The sequence below is a fragment of the Humulus lupulus genome, chromosome 4 (assembly GCF_963169125.1).
Source record: "Humulus lupulus chromosome 4, drHumLupu1.1, whole genome shotgun sequence".
Lineage (NCBI taxonomy): Eukaryota > Viridiplantae > Streptophyta > Magnoliopsida > Rosales > Cannabaceae > Humulus > Humulus lupulus.
The window spans coordinates 104,975,139-104,997,138 of NC_084796.1; the positions used below are offsets into that span (position 1 = coordinate 104,975,139).

Sequence of the window (22,000 nt, forward strand, 5' to 3'; positions counted from 1 at the left end):
AGAAATTGCCACCATCTTCCCCTCATCTCCAACTGCAGTAGCTCGGTTAGCTTCTCTCATGAACCTTTGTATGTAGTTCTTGAGAGACTCATTCTTCCCTTGCTTAATATCCGCCAAATGATTGGCGTAAACTGGAGGGGTCCGAGCAGCACTAAACTGCCTGCAAAACTCCTTTCTAAAACTTTCCCAAGAAGTGATAGAGTTAGGCTTAAACTTCCAATACCACTCCTAGGCAGTGTCGAATAATGTAGTAGGAAGACTCTACACCGATAGTCATCACTCACTCCAAGCAGCTCCATCTGATCTTCGAATTTACCCACGTGCCTTATCGGATCTGCCTTTTCTGTATAAACTGGCAGTACCAGTGCTTTGTACTTTGCTGGTGGCTGGGCAACTCTAATTCGAGCACAGAACGGGCTGCCACTCCTGTGGTCTACTGGATCGATCACAGAGGGTCGTTTCGACACACCCTGAACTGCTGCTGTCAGAGCATCAAGCTGGGCTTGGATGCCTGGGGCCACTGCTTGGGACTCCGCCTCGGGACCGCCTGGTCGGGCGCTCCTACCCGGCATACCATCATCAAGTATTTCTACTTGATTGGTAGGTCGGTTCGGATCTCGCCCTTCGACCGGGACGGTCCTTCTCCTATCAGCAATGACGTCTCTTAGATCCTTCTAAGCGGTATGCTTTCCTAACCGATCGAACACCGTACTCCGAGTTTTTTCGGAAGGCTTGCCATGCGAAACATGCTCCTTGCCACTGCGCTGGTTAGGATGCAGTGGTGGCCTTCCTGTCTGTGTTGGGCGGTCTTTTCCTCCTCGATGGTTATTATCATTCTTCTCCTTCGACTGGTCAATGTGATGACTATCAGCTTCATCATGACCATGCCCATCTTTGAAGTGTGAAGTTTCTTTACCTCGAGGAGCTCTATTTTGCTCCTGCTCAGGTGGAGTTTTCTTGCTACCTGATTTATGACTTCCTGATCTAGATGTCTCTGATCGGTGGCTCCTTGAGGGGGTTCTGGAGTTCCCCCTTTGGGTTGAGGCAGTGCCCGACCGTACCCCATCTTCTTCCCGACCAGGTGGGTTACTACCACTCCTGTTTGGCCCTCGAGAATGGGGTCTATCAGTGTTCTTACGACCAGCTTCTGTGGTCCTTGCTCCTGGGGTGGCTGCTCCTCATGCTGCAGCTTGGGCATTGGCCTGGGTCAGCTGTGTAGTTGCCTCCAGAGCGAGTGCAGCCTCGCGATGTCGCCTATCGATCTCCTCCTACTGTCGCTGGATCTCCTCACTCCTGGCCTCCATCTCCTGTCTTTGTTGCTCGAATGCAGCTTTCTGCCTAGCCATTTCTTCAGCGAACGCCTCCTGTCTGGCGTTGAATTGTGCCATTTCCTCCTGGAAAGCCCCCATGGCCTCCTGGAGTTGTTCAACCTCTGGAGTCACGTCCTCGAGCACGACTCTAGGCTCAGTCTCACGGTCTTGAGGGCCAGGACCTTTTAATCTGGCAGGCTCTTTAGAGGAACTTGTCTTCTTGGGGGCTGCATTGGTGTTCTTAGGCGCCATAATACTTCAGGGATCATCTGTCTTTCTCTTCAAGCTCTCAATGAAAGCACCAAAATGTTGACCGCATTTTTGGCCAACGACGTGTAGACATCCAAACGACAAAAACCTTCAAGAGAAATAAACGACACAGACGGTTTTTATAGTGGTTCAGCCCCAATGTGTTGGTAATAGCCTAATCCACTTAGAGTTGTGATTATAGATCTGCACTCAAGATCAGATGAACCTGAGTCAACTGAGTTTCTTCAGTACAGATTACAAGAATACAAGAATTCTCTCAAGATACAAGTACTCTCTCTCTAGAAAATTAGAATTCGAAAAAGTCCAAAAGTCCTCTTTATGATGCCATAAGCCTTGTATTTATAGGCTCAGGATCGTATAGATGATATCCCCCATAATCAGGATATTTGGTTATTCTCACTATATTTAATTTACAATAATATTCAAAATATAACAATACACTATATTCATGGGATAAACTAAGAGATTCCCGCGCAAGCCAAGACCGATTCTTGTTGAAGCTGTTTCTGGGATTTTTTACGTAGCCCTGCTCTGTCTAGTCGATTCATATCACATTCAAGCTGGTCGGCCAAACCTTGATTGGGCAGACATGCACTTAGCTGGGCAGACATGCACTTAGCTGAGCAGACATGCACTTGGCTAGGCATACATGCACTTAGCTGGTCGGACATGGTCATGACCGGTCGTCCAAGGTCATGCATGGTCGACCAAGGTCATGCCTGGGAAGATAAACATGTGACTCATGCCTGGGCAGACAAACATGTGACTGGTCGGACAAGGTCGTGACTGGTCGGTCATGACACTTGACTGGCCAGTCAACATTCTTCACTGGTCTACCGGGTCACTCCTAAGCCAGATCACACAACCATTCCTTGCCATTTGTCATTTCTATTGCCACGTCATCGTTTTCAAATTTTGGGGATAACATGCACATTGACCACCTCAGGCGTCGCGGCCCCATAAGTGTGCGTTGCGGCCCATGTCCACGATTCGAAATTGTCTCGTCTCTGACTTAACCAGCATCGCAACCCTATTAGGCCCATCGCAGCTCTAATTGCTCAATTAATAGCGTCGCGGCCCTCGTTTGCCCAGAACCTTCAACTCTCTATGTCATTGCACAATGTGGCTCTAATGTCCAATTTTTTCCAATTTACTACTTTTTAGGGCCAAACACGGTCGTTTCATCAATTCTTCCATAAATTCTGAAATATTAACAAACAAAGGCAAAAAAAAAGCGTCATATTGCACAGACATAACTAAATAAGCTAAAAAAATTCCCTAAAGTTACCCTCTAAAACACTATAAAAACTACTCTATCATATATTTTCCGAGTACACATGCTTCACAGAAAATCAGTGATCCAGCCTTACGGATCAAAACTCTTTTGTGCAACTCCTTCAATCCCTGTTCGGTCATTTTACTTGTTCGTCTATGCCACATTTCCATCTCAGATTCGTGTTCATGTACAACATCAGCTTCTTCCATGTGAACAGTCTCACTTTTTAGCAAATATAACCTGTGAAATTTTTCTCCTTTCATCACGACCAGGTATCTTCTTGAAACTTTCAAGTTTCCATTAGCTGATCTAAAGCTATACCCTCGTATTCAAGTGTGCTTAGAGAGATCAAGTTCCTTCTTAACTCTGGTATATGTCGAACCTTATTAAGACGTTTGATCGTTCTATCAAAGTGTCTAATCACTACTATACTGATTCCCATCACTTTGCATGATCTATCATCTCCCATCAAAATTGATCCCAAACTAACTTGTTTGTACTCAATGAAGCTTTTGCGACCAGGACACATATGAAATGTGCACCCTGAATCAAGAACTCATTCTTGAACAACCTTCTTATCAGCCACCATGAACAAATCACCATCTGAACTGTACTTTGAGTTTTCAACGACTGAAGCCGAATCTTGCATTCTAAGACCACCTTCCTTGAGTTTCTTCTTGTACTCAAAACAAAATCTCTTCACATGTCCGATTTTCCCACATAAATAACATTCTTGAATCTTTTGCATACTTGCCTCTTGACTTGGATCTTGATGGAGATTTATGGTGCATTCTTTGATGATATTTCTTGGTCAATCTTCCCCTAACAAAATAAGCTTCTTCTTTGTTTGACTCTTTTTCTTTAATGATCTCACATTCCTTAGACTTTAACGCAGAAACGACATCATCCATTGTCAACTCGTCTCTTCCGTACTTGATGACAGCTTTAACTTCCTGATACACAGAGGGCAAAGATCTCAATAATATCACAGGTTGACTAGCTTCATCTACAATATGATTAGAATTAAATAAACTGATAATAATTTGGTTAAAAACATCTAAGTTATCATCAAGAGATAAAGAAGAACTCATTTAGTAACCGTATAGCCTCTCTAATAGGCTAATCTTGTTGGGCAGAGATGGAGTCATGTATAGTTGCTCAAGTTTTGTCCACAGTCCTCGTGTTATTTTCTCCGATTGCACTTTTCTCCTAACAGTATTGGAAAGATGCATAATTATCAAGTAATAGGCTAATTCCTCCATCTCTTCTATCTCCTCTAGCTTCTTTCCTTCAAGAGCTTTCTTATCTCCAAGAGCCTTTGAAATCTTTTGATGCACCATGATTCCCTTCAGACTTTCTCTCCATAGTCCGAAATCTCCAGTCCCGTCAAACTTTTCCAACTCAAATCTAGTCGTCGTTGACATTGTTTCTTGATCTAGCTTTCATGAATCTTTCTAACAAAGGGTTGAAACCTGGCTCTGATATTGTTTACTTATAAATTACAATAATCAAGATTCACTTGAATAATTCAAGAAAGAACCACAAATGGAAATACACGACTAGAAACCAAGATTATTAAGTTGTGAAAACAAACAATTAGCACAATATGTGAGCAGAGCATTAGGAAAGAAACCTCGAACAAAAACAATAAAGAAATAAAAACAGGGAAGACAAAACACCAAGATTTATCTAGTTTAGACAATTTATCATAGGTCTAGTTGAGCACCACCACAAGCTTTATTGATCAATATTCGAACAGCTTTGTACAACCCTCCTTCTTCACAATTAAGAAGAACACACAATAAGTGACACTACAAAATCTCTTGTACTCTAAACTTGACCAAGCTTTCTTGCTTTCTTGAAACTTTCTCTCACTTATGACTAAATCTATTCTCTCTCTTTCTTGAAGGATAAAACCAAAAACAAAGCTTACTCTCTCTCTCTCTCTCTCTAAAGTTACAAAAATGATTATATTTTTCTAAAATGACTATCACAACACCTATTTATAGTTAATAGTTTTGTAACCGACTTAACTCTCTTCACCAATTGGAAAGAGGCGGTTAGGGACTTGACCAATAAGAAAGACACGACTAGCTAAGTCTAAAAGGAATAATTACCACATATATATAATGCTATGATTTCATAATCCAATTGTAACAATGTTGATCTTTCACTCAATCTCTCTTTATTAAGATCTTATAACTCTATTGGACATATAATTAGAAATGGGCTCTTTCCAGCCGGACTAAAGGAAAAGTCAAATTTCATATGACAAATATTTTATTTTCTTATTAGTTTTCCTTTTTCATAAAGAATATTGCTACGAGGGACTAGTGATATCTACCACTACCTAACACGGCATACTACTATTGGTGCAAATTAGTATCAAGCCACACATAAATATTATATATGGGACTCGATATTAAATTGTACCAATTATTATTTATATGGGTCTGGATACAACAAGCTGCCTAGAGTACCTTGTATAACATTTGTAGTTATTTTGTTGTTTTCTCTCTCTAGTTTTTCATCACATAATACAACTTTGGTTAGCTGAATTGCATTTGGTGTGATAGGGCCAAGTCAGTCACCATGGACCCTCCCAAATGAAATGGTTCACCTATCTTATTACATATATTTAGAAAAGTGGTAGTAGTGCTAACTCACTCACTAATCTCTAATCATGTTCATCACTAACTTTTCGGATCTGTCATAAGTAATACTTTGTAGTATAATATATTTGAAAAAGAGTTTAACATTAGTACTATGGCAATCAATATATGTATTTCTTTCATATAAATAAGAGTGTTACTACGTACTTGCAAATCATTAGTATTTTGACAGTCATATATAATTAGAATCATATGTTGTTTGTATTAAAAAAATGTTGTGATTGAATATTGATGTGTACCGAATGTGTATAAATCACTTTGATGTTGTTCAGGGGAAGAAAAAAAAAAGTTGATTGCTAACAACTAACTAACAAGTTGCCCATAATTGATATTAAAATCACTACAATGTGGTTATGAACTCAAATATCAGTAGCACTCATAATAATTGCACATTATTTTTTATTTTTTTTTGGCAAATGATTTTGCATAATTTGAACTGTTATTTTTCCCATGTTATTAGTATTTAATATGATATCTATTTTATGCCCATTTTACACGTTATATATATATATATAGGTGCACTCTTAATGGTTACTACCCATGGATGGTTACTTTAATATTAACTATTGGATTAAGATCAATGGTCCATATTTATAGTTGTTAATTAATACTTCTAAAAATAAATTTTGATTTTTTCAAATTTTTAGAAGGGTTACCTAATGAAAAACGTGTATTTATTATGAAAATATAATATTGTAAGCTTTTCATTTTTCAAATGCATGTCAATTTCTAAATATAGCTAGTGTCTCTCATTGGTTGGAAACAACATTAATTATGACAAAAAAAAATAACTAAATTCGAAATTAATATAGAAAAAAATTTTACCTATTGGTGATTTGCTATACCAAGTAACTATATTGCCACATCATCGTAATTGTTAGTACCCATCTATAGGTAGTAACCATTGAGAAGTCTTCCATATATATATATATATATCTTTTCTATATAATAAATGTGTAGATAACGGAAATTTCTGGTTTTAACGGTTTTTTTAATTTTTTAATATTAACTTTAGCGGAATATTCTTATATTTAACAGGATATTCTTATATTTAACTGTAGTTTGTAAACACTTAAACTTAAATAAAATAAAATAAATAATTAAAAAATTAAAATAGGATATTTTTGAGATATTTTACAATGATAATTATTTTAAAATAAATAAAATTCAATTAAACTTAAACCCACTTATTAGAATAATATCATATTAAACATATAATATAATCTTCTATTAGAACTTCAAGGAGATTATGTAAGATATAGATATATAGATAGTTACATGTAACTACATTTTTTAAAATTAATTAATAAAAAGAGTAAAAGAGTAAAAAAAATTACTGTTATTATGTTAATTCATAAAATGAATAAAAAAATTATATTAAATGAGAAAATAGAAAAAGTGCTTTGAAAATAATTTAGAGAGTCATATAATCTCTTTGAAGCTCTCCTTTATATATATATAAATAAATTTATATATATATATATAGATTTAAGCTAAATAAATTTTTAATCAAATTAATATGTATATATATATTGATATTTTTAATTGTTAAGATATTTTATAAAATAGAAAATGAATAAAAAAATTAGATTAAATGAGAAAATAAAAAGAATGTTTTGAAGAAATTTTAGAATGCCACATAATCTCCTTGAAGTTCTAATAGTAAATTATATTATATGTTTAATATGATATTATTCTAATAAGTAAGTTTAAGTTTAATTAAATTTTATTTAAGTTATAAAACGTATGATTTTATTATTTTTAAATAATTATCGTTATAAAATATCTCAAAAATATCATATTTTAATTTGTTTAATTATTTATTATTTTAAATAATTATCATTGTAAAATATATGAAAAATATCATATTTTAATTTGTTTAATTACTTATTATTTTTTATTTAAGTTAAAGTGTTTACAAACTATCATTAAATATAAGAATATTTTGTTAAATATAAGAATATTTTGTTAAAGTTAATATTAAAAAAATAAAAAATTGTTAAAATTAATAATTTTATTTATTTACATATTTATTATATAAAAGAGATGTATATAACTTGTATATAAATATGTATGATATTCTTGCCTTATTATTATTATTTTTTTATAAAAAAAAAATCAATCTTATCTATTGTTTACAAAACATGAAGCCTCCAAAGATAGCATTTTGTTAGTTTTATGTAATTTGTGGATTTTAACTTTTAATTTTGTTAATAATTATAATTGTATATTATGTTTAGTATGCTTTGATAGTATGTTGTGATGTGATAACGTTATTTTGAGATTTTTTTTTGGTTTCGGTGGGGAATTTATCATGTATATGGTAATATTATATATATATCTTACTTATTATATAAATGGCTATCAAACAGAATTTTGTGTGCTTAACAGAATTTTATATGTTTAACAGAATTTGATATGACTTTAACAGAATATGCTAAAAAAAAATTAAATTTAGATAAGTCATCCAAACTGAACAATTGCTTCTATTCTCAAAAAATACAATAATTGCTTCTTTACACAATCAAATGATTAATGTTAAAAAAATTAAACAATACAACACTTCAGAAGTACACACCCTTTCAAGAGTACACAACCTTTCACATTGAGTCACACATTACAAATACATAAATATTATCTTATATAAATATTATAGGTTGCATCCAAACTTTTCACATAAGCGTCCCTCACCTCCGTGCTGATAGAAAATGAAAATATCAATTAATTGAACACAGCAATGGAAATAAAACCCCAAACACTACTGCTATCAGTTTTTGATAGAATTGAAGATACAAATGCAGGTGAAAGTTTTGATGATTATGATACATCTAGCATACAAAATCACATACTTAAAATCTCTTGAAAAATAAAGTGTGCACCTTGTTGACAAGATCAAAAGCTAAAACGGCTCCATATTTCTTCCTTAAGTCCAAAAAATGTCGCTCTATCGATATCTGATTTTTTTTAGGGAGATCACCATATAAGAATTGTGGATTAGTCGTGTAAGAGCTTGTGATATATGTTGGTGAAGAAGAAGGCCGGGTTTGAGAGAAAAGGGGAGAAGTTGAGGCTGAGAAAGGGAAAAGTGATTTAGGGTTACAAAAAACTTTATTATTATTATTATTAGAGTTTTTTTTTTTTTTTTTTTGCACTTTTAGGGAATAATTATACCATATTCACATTAAATACATATGCATATTTAAAAGCTTTAGAGAATATTAGTAATGAATTCGGGTATATGCTATTTACATATGTTTCTCACCAAAACCAGAATAGGAGAGATACAGAAAGGTTTTTAAGGATGAAACACTTATTAAATAATTATTTTTTCTGTTTTAATTTTTTGAAACTTAGCTATATTTTTTTTTTTTTAAAATCCAAACAAACGTGAAATCAATTTTGTCAAAACAATAAAAATAAAAGTTAAATAAATTTTTAAACTATTTAAAAAATATTATGTCGTTCTTTTAAAATATTATTTTTCTGTAATAATTTAGATTTATACTTATATTATAGTATAATAATATTATAAAAGTTTGAATCAATAAATTTAAAACAGGTTTATAATAATTGAAAAAAATAACAAAACTAACTAACTATATATTGTGTAACGACCCAAAATCGCTAATAAGGCTTAAGACCTTAATTAGTGTGCCAGGAGGGCATTAATGGAGTAATTGTGATTTAAATGAGTAATTATATGTTTAGTAATGTTTATATGATAATTGATGATATTATGTGATAAATGTGAGAACCACATTATTATGTGGTAGGTTTGTAGGTCACGACTCAAGACGATCCTAGGGTCAGATAGCGGGAAAAATCACAACGGGACTTAAGATATGACTTTGGGCAAGTCAGGAGTATTTTAGGTATCGGGTAGTGATTTGGACTATCGGGTTACGAAAATAAATATATGGAGATATATTTGAGGTTAGGATGTCTAGGCGGGAATATTGGGGGATTTTACTGTTTTGGCCTTGGGGACGGTTCCAGCACCCCGAGCCTCGGGATTAACTTAACGAGTAAGATAGACATGAGGAAGCCTTTAGAAAATATAAACCGACCTTATTTTCTCATCCTTACCTCTCTATTCTCTCTCAAGGAAAACAAGGGGAAGAAACACATAAACTTAAAGAGAATTTGCTAGAATTCAGCTAGAGTTTGGAGGATTGAAGGGGGGTGATTTGGAGGCTTAGCTCAGGAGTAAATCAAGAACTAAAACAGGGTTACGGTAAGATTTTAATCTTCTTCTCTGTGGTTAGAATTCTGGGTTTTGGTTAAGTGTTGAAGCAAACATGGTTTTGATGTCTTAAGGCAGAATTGAGGAGGAAACTTGGGGACTTAGCTTGGCTTTGGCTTGGTGAAGTGGTTCATCAGAAGAGGCAAGTTTCAACTCATGGTTTAGAGGTTTTAAATTGGATTTGAATGGCTGGTTTGAGTGTTTATAGCTCTTGAGTTTCAGAAATTGAAAAGAGAAGATTAGTGTGTGTTAGGCTGTGTTTTCTGTGGAATTATGTTGTTTAAGTCATGTTAAAGGAGTTGGGATTAATTGGTTGTGAGTTGGGGAGCTTTGGGATGGTTTAAGGTGAGGTTTCAAGCTTAGAAATGATGGGTTTTCTGGGCACGAAGGGGAGGGTCGCGGCTCTGTTCTAGAGCGCTGCGACCCTAGGATGAAAAAGGGCCAAGGAGGCTCGGCCATGGGAGGGCGCCGCAGCGCCCAAGGCAAGGGCCGCGGCGCGTGTCTTGTTCAGGATGGGCTTGGTTCTGTTTTGAGGCTAGGGCCGCAGCCCTTGGTTGCACACATGAGTTTTTGAGGGTTTTAGGCATGGGGAAATGGTCTAGTATGCTCGGGATTGGTTTCACCACCGTGCTTGGTGGAATTTGGATTCTCGGGAGTTAGTTTTGTAACTGGAAACCTATATCTGAGTATTAATGGAACCCTATACTTTGGTTGTGACTAGGTAATAAAGGATTAGGCTCGGGAACGGATCGTGCTTGAGGGGCGTTGCTCGTAATTCAATAGCTGTACAGACTAAAGGTAAGAAAACTGCACCTGGTTGAATATATGTGACGGGACTAAGGGCTCCCTATTGTAACGCTTGAAAAGATGGTATTACGCCATGCAAGCCATTTAGTGAACCAACGGCCTAAGAGTGCCAAGGGTTTCACTAGCGCACAGGGCGCGGCTCGGCCACTGGTAGCCGAGGACAGCTTATTATGCACTGAGCTCGGTTTAAGCGGGCCGGAGTCAGTGGGTTAAACAGAGGGTGCGGCCTAAGTCGTCGGCCCTGAGTATTATGTGATATGAGTGTAATATGTGATAGATTGTATCTTGAGTCTGAATGTATGTGCTGAATATCTGTTGTGGATTATCTGATGGAAATACATACTTAATGAGTTAATTGTCTGTTATCATTGATTGAGTTGTATAAGATGTTTTCTTGCTCGGTCTTGGCTCACGGGTGCTACATGGTGCAGGTAAAGGCAAGGGCAAGTTAGATCAGCCTTGATTGGAGAGCTCAGAAAGCAGAATGTACATAGCTAGGTGCTCGGCCGCCCCGGATGAGGTTTAGGCAGGGACGCGAGACCTGAAGACTGTCTATTTTTCCTTAATATGGCTAGTGGTTACTCATGTACCTCTGGGAGTCTGTAAACTTATTTTAACTCTGTTTTCTTATGGGATCCCGTGTTTATAATAGTTTAAATATATGAAATGAGTCTTGAGACCAAAACCTTTTTAACCCTAGCTCTTACATGTTTAGTGACATGTTTTTAAAATAATGACTTGATTAGCAAGTCTTGCACCTTTATAAGTACACAGTGTAGCAGTCTTGGCTATCCAAGGCATTACATATTGTTTTTGAGATTTTTATTTCACGCAATCAATTATATGTTACTTTATCACACACGGACAAAAATAACATTTACAGTAACATTTCTATACGACCAATATCCATGGAACAATGTGGAAAAAACTACACATAACATAAAAAAAAAAGTGAAGATAAATTGTTTTAAAATTAAAAACAACATTTTAATTATATATTTATATATAAATCATATACAGTCCACAGTCCACGGAATAAGAGAAAACAATTATCTTTATAAATTATTTTTATATTATCAAGGATTTTGCTTACAATTATATTGAAATTTTACTGTGATCGTAATATTAGGATTTTGCTTACTATTATACTAGAATTTTGCTTATAAAATTATGAAAATATTAAATATATATATATTATATTTATACAAATGGATAATTTAAAAAACTTATTCTACTTTTGATTTATTTTTCTCAGGTGTTTTGTTATAATACATTGTGATTTCATCTCAGGAACTTTTAAAAAAAAATTCGAAAAATCCAAAGGTTAGTTAAATTATTATTATTCTCAATACATTAATAAATTTCAATTTATTATTTATACATAAACTAAACTACTACATAATTCAACATCGTTTACAATCCGAATAATCCAAAGGTTAGTTAAATTATTATTATTCTCAGTACATTAACAAATACCAATTTATTGTTTATACATAAACTAAACTACTACATAATTCAACATCATTTCACCAAATAAAATGAAAATCAAAGCAAACATGATTGAATACCACTTTCAAATATTTGACAATTTGTATTATATTTAGATTAAGAAAAAACTAAGAGTTATATATCAACCACACTTCAAAAAAATTAAATAATCGTTATCCTTTACCAAAATCGAAAATAAAATGAGAAATAATTATTAGTTGTGCTTTTTAAAGTTTGTTACTTATAAATATTTTAAAAAAATAATTTTTATAAATTACTAATATCATTATTATCGAACACAGTCTAACTTTTATGTTTTGGCTATTAACCAGAGTCTCGTGACTATTTAAAAAAGAATGTTTAAAGATAGATAAGATAGATAAAATTTTGAGACTATGAGACATACATGGCAGTTGATGATTGATTTCCATATTGGAATAATATGGAGATTGTGGATTTGATTTTTATTACTTTCATAGTTGGAGAAGGTGATGAACAGATAGGGCAGAGCTATCCTGTGTGTTTGGAGGAATTTGAAGTGAGAATGAGCTATGCACATATACCACAATGTTTACATTTGTTTTATGTCGACTGTATTGTTAACTAGCTTCGTCGAAATCTTTCTTGCCCAATTTGTCGAGCTCAATTATTTCATTTAATTTGGTTTTAACCAGTTATAGATTTAATATATTATGTTATTGAAATAATCACTATTTGAAAAGGTACCTCAAATTAATTCTTTACGTAATACGACAACAACTTTTCACTTAAATCATGTTGTACATTTTAATAATTATGTTATTTATTATCTAATTAATTTTTTAAATATTACATATTGGACATATTTTATACTTAGTATATATATATATTTCTATCTGTTGATTAGTAGCTAGAGAGTTTTAGGCCTCCACAATCTAATTATATAAGTTTAGAAGAAATTTAAATTCTAGTCGAAAATATTTAATGTACTTTTTATGTTTTTTTTTTCAGTATTATCGGCATAACTTAATATAATTATTTTAGTGGAACTCATTTTATCCATAAAAATAAACCTCCAAAGAGCCCACCACTCAGTTTTTTCTTTTGTTATATATAAGAAAACAGGTCTCGTTTTTCTTTAATATAGTGTGACAATTTTATTTTAGTGCTGGAAAAGTTTGGTGAATTAACAATAATATAAAATCAGAATTTGGTTGATCAAACATTTTTTTTTTCCTTCTTGTAAATGGCGATTATATCAAAGTCATGACAAAGAAAAGGCAACTTTTCTTTTTTAAAGTCAAATTCTACGTGCCTATTTCCCAAAAATCAAAAGCCTGTCAGCCAAAACTTAGTATTTTACCAACTTACCATCCCATATTATACAACCATTTAGCCATGTGTGAACAGTTATTGTGCACTATTCACACAGCAAGACTTTTCTTTTTTTCTTGTTTTAATATATATAATATCTCTTTTAAAAAAATATAAATATATTTATATCTTATATATTATTTTATTAAAAAATAATATAATAATAAATAATATATTTTTTGGTATTGTGGTTGAAATAGAAAAAAATACAGTGGTAAATTTTTTTAGTTTTTGTGTTGATGCAACATTATATATAGTGTTATGAGTTGGAGATGTCAATTGTGTATCTTTGGTTAAATTACTTCACTCAAAAAAAAAACTTTGGTTGAACTAACTTTATATTAGTTAAAATTATTTAAATATTGAGAATGTTTTATAAAGAGCAATAAATATATGTTGGCATGAAAATTTGTGTAACTATTTTTGGTTGTGACATATATTTTTTGTATATAAATATTAGAAATATAAATAAAAAAATTTACTATGTTTATTATATATGAGAACGATATATATTCAATAATTATGTGTAAACTAAATATTTTAATAATAAAAAATAATATTGTGAAGCTCACTTATCTATGTAGGTTTCATTTTATCTTTAAATTTTTTTATATATTTACAACCTTGTTCTACTATAAAATAAGAAAATTTTCCATATATTCTTTTTGTCACACTAACATTATTAATTATAAGTTTTTGAGATCAAATTCCAAGTTCTTTTGGAATTTAAAAAAATAAACATCTATTTTATTTTTCTCTAAAAGAGTACGTTATGTTTTTGCTATAAATAATTTGTATTTTTTATTAAAAAAATAATATAATTTTTATTTTATTTATTTTAAAATATCTATGGTATTGGTTTTCGAAGGGTTTTTTATTTTCAAAAAAGATAAATGAAATGAATACCCTACCAGTTCACACAAGTACATCAGTTGAAAGAGAAATACGAAAAATCCCCTACCAAAAAAATAGCTAATTCAAATAAAATAAAATAAAACCCTCGTTTATCAAAGGTAGAATTCGTAGGGTGTTCGTTTAGATAACATTGTGATGGGCGGTGCTCTTGTTCCTCCGCAGAGAGTCCATTTAAGATTTACGAAATTGGGTCTCTTTTAGATTTGCCTCGTAAACACAAAGTCCTTTAGCATTCTTAAAATTAAGCTTTCTTTCCCACCTGAAGCACCATAGCCATTTTTACCTTGTTTTTCTTCTCGTTTATGTTACTTAACTCGTTCTGTTTTTATATCCTTAAATGGGTTCTGCCCATTGATGGGTTTGGCAGCCCAAAGTCTGTTCACAAAAGGGCATAGTTGGATTATTGATTCTTGTGTACCTATAGGTGTTCTGGGATGGTGGCTTTTTCTTGTTAGTCAATGATTTTTATAAGGTATGGAGCTTAATCTTTGATGGTTTTTGAAGTTTCAAGATTTCTTTCAACTGGGTAGAGCTAAGTCTTTTTATATATTAGGCCAAGTCGTTAACTTGGGGACACCTGTGTTGTGTTGCACCTGTTTTCGTGTATACTTGATTCATCATCGTTTTGGGGATTGGGAGATTGGTCTCCGACCTTTGGTTACTTCCTAGAAAGTAGCGAAAGATTTTTGACATTAATTCCTAATCCACCTCTGAGGAGTTTTGTATCTTTGGGAGTTCAAAGCTGAAATTTGAGGCTGAGGAAAATATGTTTTTTTGAGTTACTCTTTACATTCATTTCAAAGGAAATTGTTTCAACTAAAATTTACACTTTGTTATTATTTATAACCCCAAAAGTTTAAGAGGGTTTTGGATTCCAAGCTCAGGCATTTTTGGAGAGGGCTGAGAATTGAAATAAAGATGAAACTTTGGAGTTAGGGTAATGTTTTCTCTGTGGAAGGGAGATCAAAAATGGATTTTTGGCTTGTTGCAGCTGCTGCTGGTGCTGGATATTTGGCCAAGTATTGGCAGAACATTCCCAAAGATAGGGATAAGTTGTTACAATTGTCAAATGGAGATTCAGATTATAAGAAGCCTGAATCCCCGGGCGGCCCCTTCCGCAGTTTGAAACACAGATCAAAACGACCAGGCAATGCTGCTAAAGATAGTACATTTGACAATATACTTCCAGATATTACTTCACTAGATGATGCTTCTACTAGTGGGAACAGTGAAAAGCTTGGGAGCTTAACAAGTTGCCAAGATTTGGATGTACTTTCTGTATTAAACTTGCAGGCAGGAAAGTTGGGGAATGAAAACCTTAAAGAGCATGAAGGAGGAGGAAATAGGTTAATTGGTGATGTTAGTGATAATTGTTATGATGTATCACTATCACCAAAACCTTCTGCTGAAGAAATGGATTGCATAATAAAGAACAGAAGCTCCATTAGAACTAAACGGTATCGTGGTCATTTAAATAAACCAATGAATTCTTTGGAGAGTTGCCTTATGGCTCAATTATACAATGAACATGCTCAAATGGAAGAGTATGTGCTTAGTTCTGCTCCATCATCATCAACACCAGCTATGAAGACATTGTTTGTGACTGATGGAAGCCGTGTCCTCGGCAGTGCATACAATAATTCTCTTAGGGCCCAAACTGGAACCAAAGCATGTTTAGAAAAGAATGAAAAAGTTTTTGGAGTTCCACCACTACCAAAAGTTGGGTCTACGTCTCATTCGAAGAAGACGAAATCTAAGACAGGAAAGGGACAGAATAGAAAGTTGTGCAGTTCCAGTAAATTTTCCATCGGAAAAGGCTTCTATTCTCAAGGTTGTATGATCTCAGTTTCTATTATTTTATTTTTTTACTTAATTGCTAAACAATTCTAAACAAGCTAATATTTTCAATTTTTTTTCATGTAAAAACTTTTCTAAGACAAAAATTATGATCAATGTTTCCTTAAATCCTCATAATAACCTCTTTTCTTGTTTAGGAGGAAATAGCTTTTTCTTTCATATCCTAATTAAATTTCATAGGAAAGTATCACGGGCTTTGATATCTTGTCACTTTCATACAAAAATTTAGCTCTTTTTTAAACAAATATGATTTTCTCTGTAGTGAAAACCTGTTGGGAGTCTTTGCTGTATAATGCTAGGCAATTGATTGGTGCATACATTAGCATCTTCAGTGAAAACTCTGCTTCTTGCTTTCTAATCAAAATCTTTTCTGGGAAACCAATCTACAGTACTTAATACATTCTCCAATCTTCCTAAGAATTAAGTTGCTAGTTAATTAATGGAATCTGAATTCAGTACTTCACTAGCGCTTCTTTTGTTTTGAAAAAGTTAATACCCTAATGTTGACTCTCTTCTCCTCAGGTTCGCTGGATGGAACAGTGTTATTCTTTCTTGGCATCTCTATTGGCATAATATCTTCTTTCATAACAAATAAAAGTGAAGTTGACAAGTTGAAGGAGTTGTTGAAACAAACTGAGAACTTAGTTCAGGATTTACATGATGAACTTGAAATGAAAGATTCGTTGACAGTGAAGGAGCTGGCTAATGAGAATTATGAATCACAGGATACATATGATTATTCCACTTCTGAGAGGGCCCCAAACACATTATTCTCTGAACAAAATATTGATGGTCCTACCGAAGATGATGGTAGAGATTCATATTTACAGAAAGCAGAGGAGAGTTCAGAGTCTATGAGCAAAATTGAGGCAGAGCTTGAAGCTGAACTGGAGAGGTTGGGGCTAAACGTAAATCCATCAACTCAGCAGAGAAGATTGTCTGATGTTGTTGAGGTAAGCATGAGGTTATTATCACATCTTATTTCTTTTGTTTCAGCTTGACAGTTCTGTTCAATTTTATCTTGACACTGCATGCATGCTCTAGTGGTTCTTTTCCTATTATTCTATATGATCATAGAAGCTTTTGATTTCTTCTATAATATTGATTGTGCCACACTCCATAAAAACTACAATATGAGATTAAGAACCTTAATTATAGTACTCTTTTGTTGGTTTATTTTTGGTGTTTTGTTTAAATCAAGTGAGATTGAGTGTGTTTTGTCATTCTTCATCTTCAAGCGGAATACTTGTTGTTTTGTACTTCAAAAAGTCATTGAATTTTTTGCAGCTTGAACCAGACTTTGTGGCGGATTTTGCTCAAGGTGAGTTGAGAGTGGACATGCTTGGAGGACAAGCTGTTGCCAAAACCAAGTCAAATGAAGATGGAGCTAGCACCTCCACAACACATCACTCTGCAAATTATGCAGTTTCTCCTAGGCAGCTTAGCTTGCGGCTGCATGAGGTTATTCAATCAAGACTAGAAGAACGTGTAAATGAGCTTGAGACAGCACTTCAGAACAGCCAGAGAAAAATACGAGTGATAGAATCAGAACGTAAAAATTGGGGGGAGCCCTTAATCGGTCGACTAAAATATCCCTCAATGCAAGAAAGTCCTGTTGCTAGAGAAGAATGTAATTCCGTGTCTCAACCGCTAGTCATGGCTTTATCTGGGGAAGCTCTTGATGCTTACAATGAGGCTCATGAAGAACTGATGAAGATGAGCGACTCGGATGAAGAGGATTCGCCTTGCAGGTTCTACGAAAATCCACAAGGCTCGTGTTCTTTCAGTGACGTTATGTCTGAGTGTCAAAACGGTGAGATAAATGGTTCTATGGAACATTCAGCAACAGCTGAAGAGAAACTAGTTGGTAAATTCTCTCAGACCAGCTTAAGAATGCAGGAAGAGCATATTTCCTTAGTTCCTGGATCAAACGAGACTTCGGATAGTCAAGATGAGGTTAGTGATGCTGATGATGAGATAGAGAAGCAACTGATTAAGCAGATTGTGGAGAGGACCAAGAAAGGGTCTCCTGTTGTTTTGAATGCACAAAGGCTGCTGTTTTCATTGGACGAAAATTAGAATCAAATGGAAAAGAAGTTCTAAGTTTTGCAGTCTGTATATATAATATAGATGAGGATGTTCATTTATCTCAAAAGCTAACAACCTTTGTTTTGTTGTACTTTATTTCATTGGAAGCCTCTCATCAAAGTTTACAAACCTTGTCAGATTTCGAGTTCAAGCACCAAATAGATTTAACGTTAGTTATTAATATGAAAATGACTACAATTTCACCATTTGGTAATTTTTTTATACCATTCTAACACGAACATTTCCCATTCTTCAATTTTTTCAAATTTTAGACCGCATTGTCTAGACATCTTAATATATTTCCATGATATTCTAGCCCGTTCATTTTAAAGTCTGATGAAAAAAAGACAACGTAATGCAACTTCAAATGATTTGCGGAAAAAAAAATTATATCAATATTCTAAAATTGATCGATTACAACTGCTTATATTACTCTTATAAAGTATCCAAAAACAAATTCACTTCACCAAATGCACATCTTTGCGACAGCGGGAGATCATAATAACCCTTAAAAACAGAATTATTTCAGATTTTATCATAGGGAAAAGCAGTTTATAACCCTGCATCTGCAGTCCATGTCCGAGAGCCAAAACCAAAAATAAAATAAACAATTCGGTGACAAAGGGAGTTGATGAGACTAACAAGCTATAACAAAAAGGAAAAGAAAAAAAGAGGGGGAGGAAAAGAAAGAGCAGTCTACTTAACAATGAGAGAATGCAATATGCACCACTCCCCACAGTTAATTTCTTTTCTCACGCTCTTTTGGCAAAGTCATTAGAATCATCATCGTCCCTGTAACTTCCTTCCAATGGAGCATCTGGTTTGTTATCTCCGAACGAATTGTCAAACCCAGCAGCATTTCCACTGCTGCCAGCACTTCCATCAAATCCACCACCGAAACTTCCACTCCCAGAAAAGTTATCAGTGCCAGGGGGACCAGCAGCAGCAGCATTGTAACTCCCAGCGTTGCTGCCGAAGTCAACTGAATTTCCACCGTAACCAGCACCATAACTTCCTCCACTTCCAAAGCTATCACCACCACCACTGCCTCCATAGCTCCCACCAGCAGCACCACCACCATAACCACCTCCACCTCCAGAGTAGCCACCACCGCCGTAGCTGCCACCACCACCTCCGTAGCTGCCGCCACCATAGCCGCCGCCTCCGTAGCCACCACCACCGTAGCCGCCACCACCTCCTCCAAATCCAGCACGCCTATCAGTGGCATAATTCACCCTTACTCGTCGACCATGAAGATCCTGAGAGAAAAATATTTGACCCAAAACAGGCATCAGAAGAATACCTATCATTATATGATCTATCGTGATAAAGAAATCCAAAAATGTCTTTGGTTTAAATTATACTGGATTCTATATTTGAATGCATTTTCAAACATAACTATCAACACCATAATAGATGGATCACCACCCTTATTTTGGTCTTTATTCGTTGTAGATGAAAATGATGTGCAAGACAGGCATCGAAACAGATAACATAACATGACACGACAGTAACATTACAATGTTAGGATTAATGAGAAAAAAGTGGTAATTGCAGCAGCCACAGTTTACAAAGAAGTCGGAAGAAGCTGAAGCAATAAAGATCATCAGGGAGAGCAATAAATTGCAAATAAGGCTACTAACTCAACAGAACCAAAAAAGATCCTAACCAGCTATTGATCGATGTTGTTCAGGACAATGAAATAAATAAATAAGGAAATAAATAAAAGTACCTGTCCATCCAAAGCCTGGATAGCACTGGATGCCTCTTCACTAGAAGTGAAAGTGACAAATCCAAATCCTCTGGATCTACCGGTATCACGATCGACAATAATTCTTGCTGCAAGAAATTCAGTCGATAAGTATTTATTGCAAAAACAAACAAATAAGCAGAAACCAAATACTACTTGCAGCTTTTCACGACCAATAAAATAACATCATGCCAAAAGTAAATAAAAAACAAAGGTGCATAAATGGGACAAGACCATCCCATTAGTTGAACTTAAATCTAGAAATACTCCAAAGTAACATGACCATGCCAGCAAACGGAAGAAGCATGTGCAAACTGAAACTATGACTTGCCAGCCATAATCTCTAGCAAAAATAGCTATGAACTTACCATCAACAATTTCACCATACTTTGCAAAAGCCTCCCTCAAACTTTGTTCATCCGTCTGATATGAAATACCTAAACTAAAAATTGTGAGAAATCTAAATATGAAAAAAAAAAAATGGAAACAAGGAATAGATAGATAACACTGGAAAATAAAAATAGGGAAAAAACGCAATTTTACCTCCAATAAAAAGTTTTGAACTTGCCATGGAGCACATGCATCTTACTGCTTGGGACATAGAGAGCTTAAAGGGAGACACTTCAGAACTAATCTGCTTGGCTGCAGATTGCCTGAGTATATTCCCGAGCTTGCTAAAGAAAGCCATTGCAATAACCTGCAACAAATTGCAAAACTTAGGATTCTGTCGTTCAAATCAAACAGAAACTAAGAATTTCTTTATGTCAGCACTCGTACAATAATAAACAAGTATTTTCATACTATGCTAACCCCAAAAAACAAAAAACTCTAACCGCCCCAAAACACCACCACATTAACAAACGTCACTATTACAAGTATGTCTACCGGATGACGGTTAACTTAACAAACTATGTATCTCTATCTACATGCCAAGAGTAACCAAACCCAGAAAACAATTAAAAAAAAACCACAAATAACAACCAATTTTCTCGAATGAAACAGCTCCATAAAACATAGAAATCAAAACTTCATCTTCCCTTTCTTTCACTTTAACATCTAGAAACTTACCGAAAAATAAAATCGCACGTAAAATAAAAATCCGAAACAGAAAAATACCCGACACGAGAACACCTCCCTCGAATTATAAACTAATAAATAAATTAAATCGGCCATCATATACCCAAACACAAGCGTTAAGAAGTACAGATAACCCAACACTGTAAATATATATATACATATCAAATCTTCCAGAATACAGGAAGAAAAACAGAAACGACCGATGAGATGATTCCGTCGGAGACGTACCTTCGGTAATGCTCGATCCTTCTCTCAACTCAAAGACTGACTAAAACCCTAAAAGCTTCGGTTAGGGTATGGTAAGGGTTTATGAAAGCGAAGGAGAGAGAAGGTTTATATCGGCTGCAATAGAAAATCTGAAACGTTCGATTGCTAAAGGAGCTGTTACAGCCGTTGGATGTGAAGATCGATGATGAGGTGTTGATTGCTATTTGTGTAGCTGGGTGACGTGGGACATTACTATTGGGTTGTGCTTTTCTTTTGTAAAATCTGTTCCAGCGAATTTGTCAATAAAAATATCCCCTTTAATAAAATTTACTTTTAAAACTAAAATTTTATAATTATCACTCCCGTAAATATTATAAATCTTGTCTATAATTTTATTAAAATTTATTTACTATTATTTTTAAATATATATTAAAATAAATTATAATATTATAATATATATCTTTTCTATATAATAAATGTGTCGATAACAGAAATTCTTAGTTTTAATGATTTTTTATTTTTTTAATATTAATTTTAATGAAATATTCTTATATTTAACGATAGTTTGTAAACACTTAAACTTAAATAAAATAAAATGAATAATTAAAAAAATTAAAATAGGATATTTTTGAGATATTTTACAATAATAATTATTTAAAAGTAATAAATAATTAAACAATTTAAAAT

General features: G+C 34.0%; 2 protein-coding genes across 4 annotated transcripts; one reads left to right on the plus strand and one right to left on the minus strand.

Moving 5' to 3' along the window:
- The first annotated feature begins 14,423 nt into the window (after positions 1-14,423).
- LOC133830691 (uncharacterized) lies at positions 14,424-18,485 on the plus strand. The gene is made up of 3 exons (XM_062260727.1): positions 14,424-16,165; positions 16,714-17,144; positions 17,479-18,485. Exons 1-3 carry the CDS (start codon positions 15,304-15,306, stop codon positions 18,268-18,270), a joined length of 2,085 nt encoding a protein of 694 aa, XP_062116711.1. The 5' UTR covers positions 14,424-15,303; the 3' UTR covers positions 18,271-18,485.
- Positions 18,486-18,781: 296 nt separating this feature from the next.
- On the minus strand, positions 18,782-21,480 carry LOC133830692 (glycine-rich RNA-binding protein blt801-like). 3 transcript variants are annotated; one of them, XM_062260728.1, is made up of 5 exons: positions 21,335-21,480; positions 20,573-20,726; positions 20,398-20,466; positions 20,012-20,118; positions 18,782-19,538 (listed from the first exon to the last, which is right to left on the minus strand). In XM_062260728.1, the coding sequence occupies exons 2-5, from the start codon at positions 20,715-20,717 to the stop codon at positions 19,032-19,034; spliced, it is 828 nt and encodes a 275-aa protein (XP_062116712.1). In that variant the 5' UTR covers positions 20,718-20,726; positions 21,335-21,480; the 3' UTR covers positions 18,782-19,031. The 3 variants fall into 3 exon arrangements, with proteins under 3 accessions (XP_062116712.1, XP_062116714.1, XP_062116713.1); XM_062260730.1 differs by lacking the exon at positions 21,335-21,480 and adding an exon at positions 21,146-21,163; XM_062260729.1 differs by lacking the exon at positions 21,335-21,480 and adding an exon at positions 21,098-21,140.
- Between the last annotated feature and the right edge of the window lie 520 nt (positions 21,481-22,000).

Coding starts and splice junctions, on each gene's coding strand:
- LOC133830691 (XM_062260727.1), top strand. CDS start 15,304: ATGGATTTTTGGCTTGTTGCAGCTGCTGCTGGTGCTGGATATTTGGCC. Junction 16,166..16,713: donor AAAAGGCTTCTATTCTCAAG/GTTGTATGATCT, acceptor TCTTCTCCTCAG/GTTCGCTGGATGGAACAGTG. Junction 17,145..17,478: donor GATTGTCTGATGTTGTTGAG/GTAAGCATGAGG, acceptor AATTTTTTGCAG/CTTGAACCAGACTTTGTGGC.
- LOC133830692 (XM_062260728.1), bottom strand. CDS start 20,717: ATGGCTTTCTTTAGCAAGCTCGGGAATATACTCAGGCAATCTGCAGCC. Junction 20,467..20,572: donor TTCAAAACTTTTTATTGGAG/GTAAAATTGCGT, acceptor TTTTTAGTTTAG/GTATTTCATATCAGACGGAT. Junction 19,539..20,011: donor TCCAGGCTTTGGATGGACAG/GTACTTTTATTT, acceptor TTTTTCTCTCAG/GATCTTCATGGTCGACGAGT.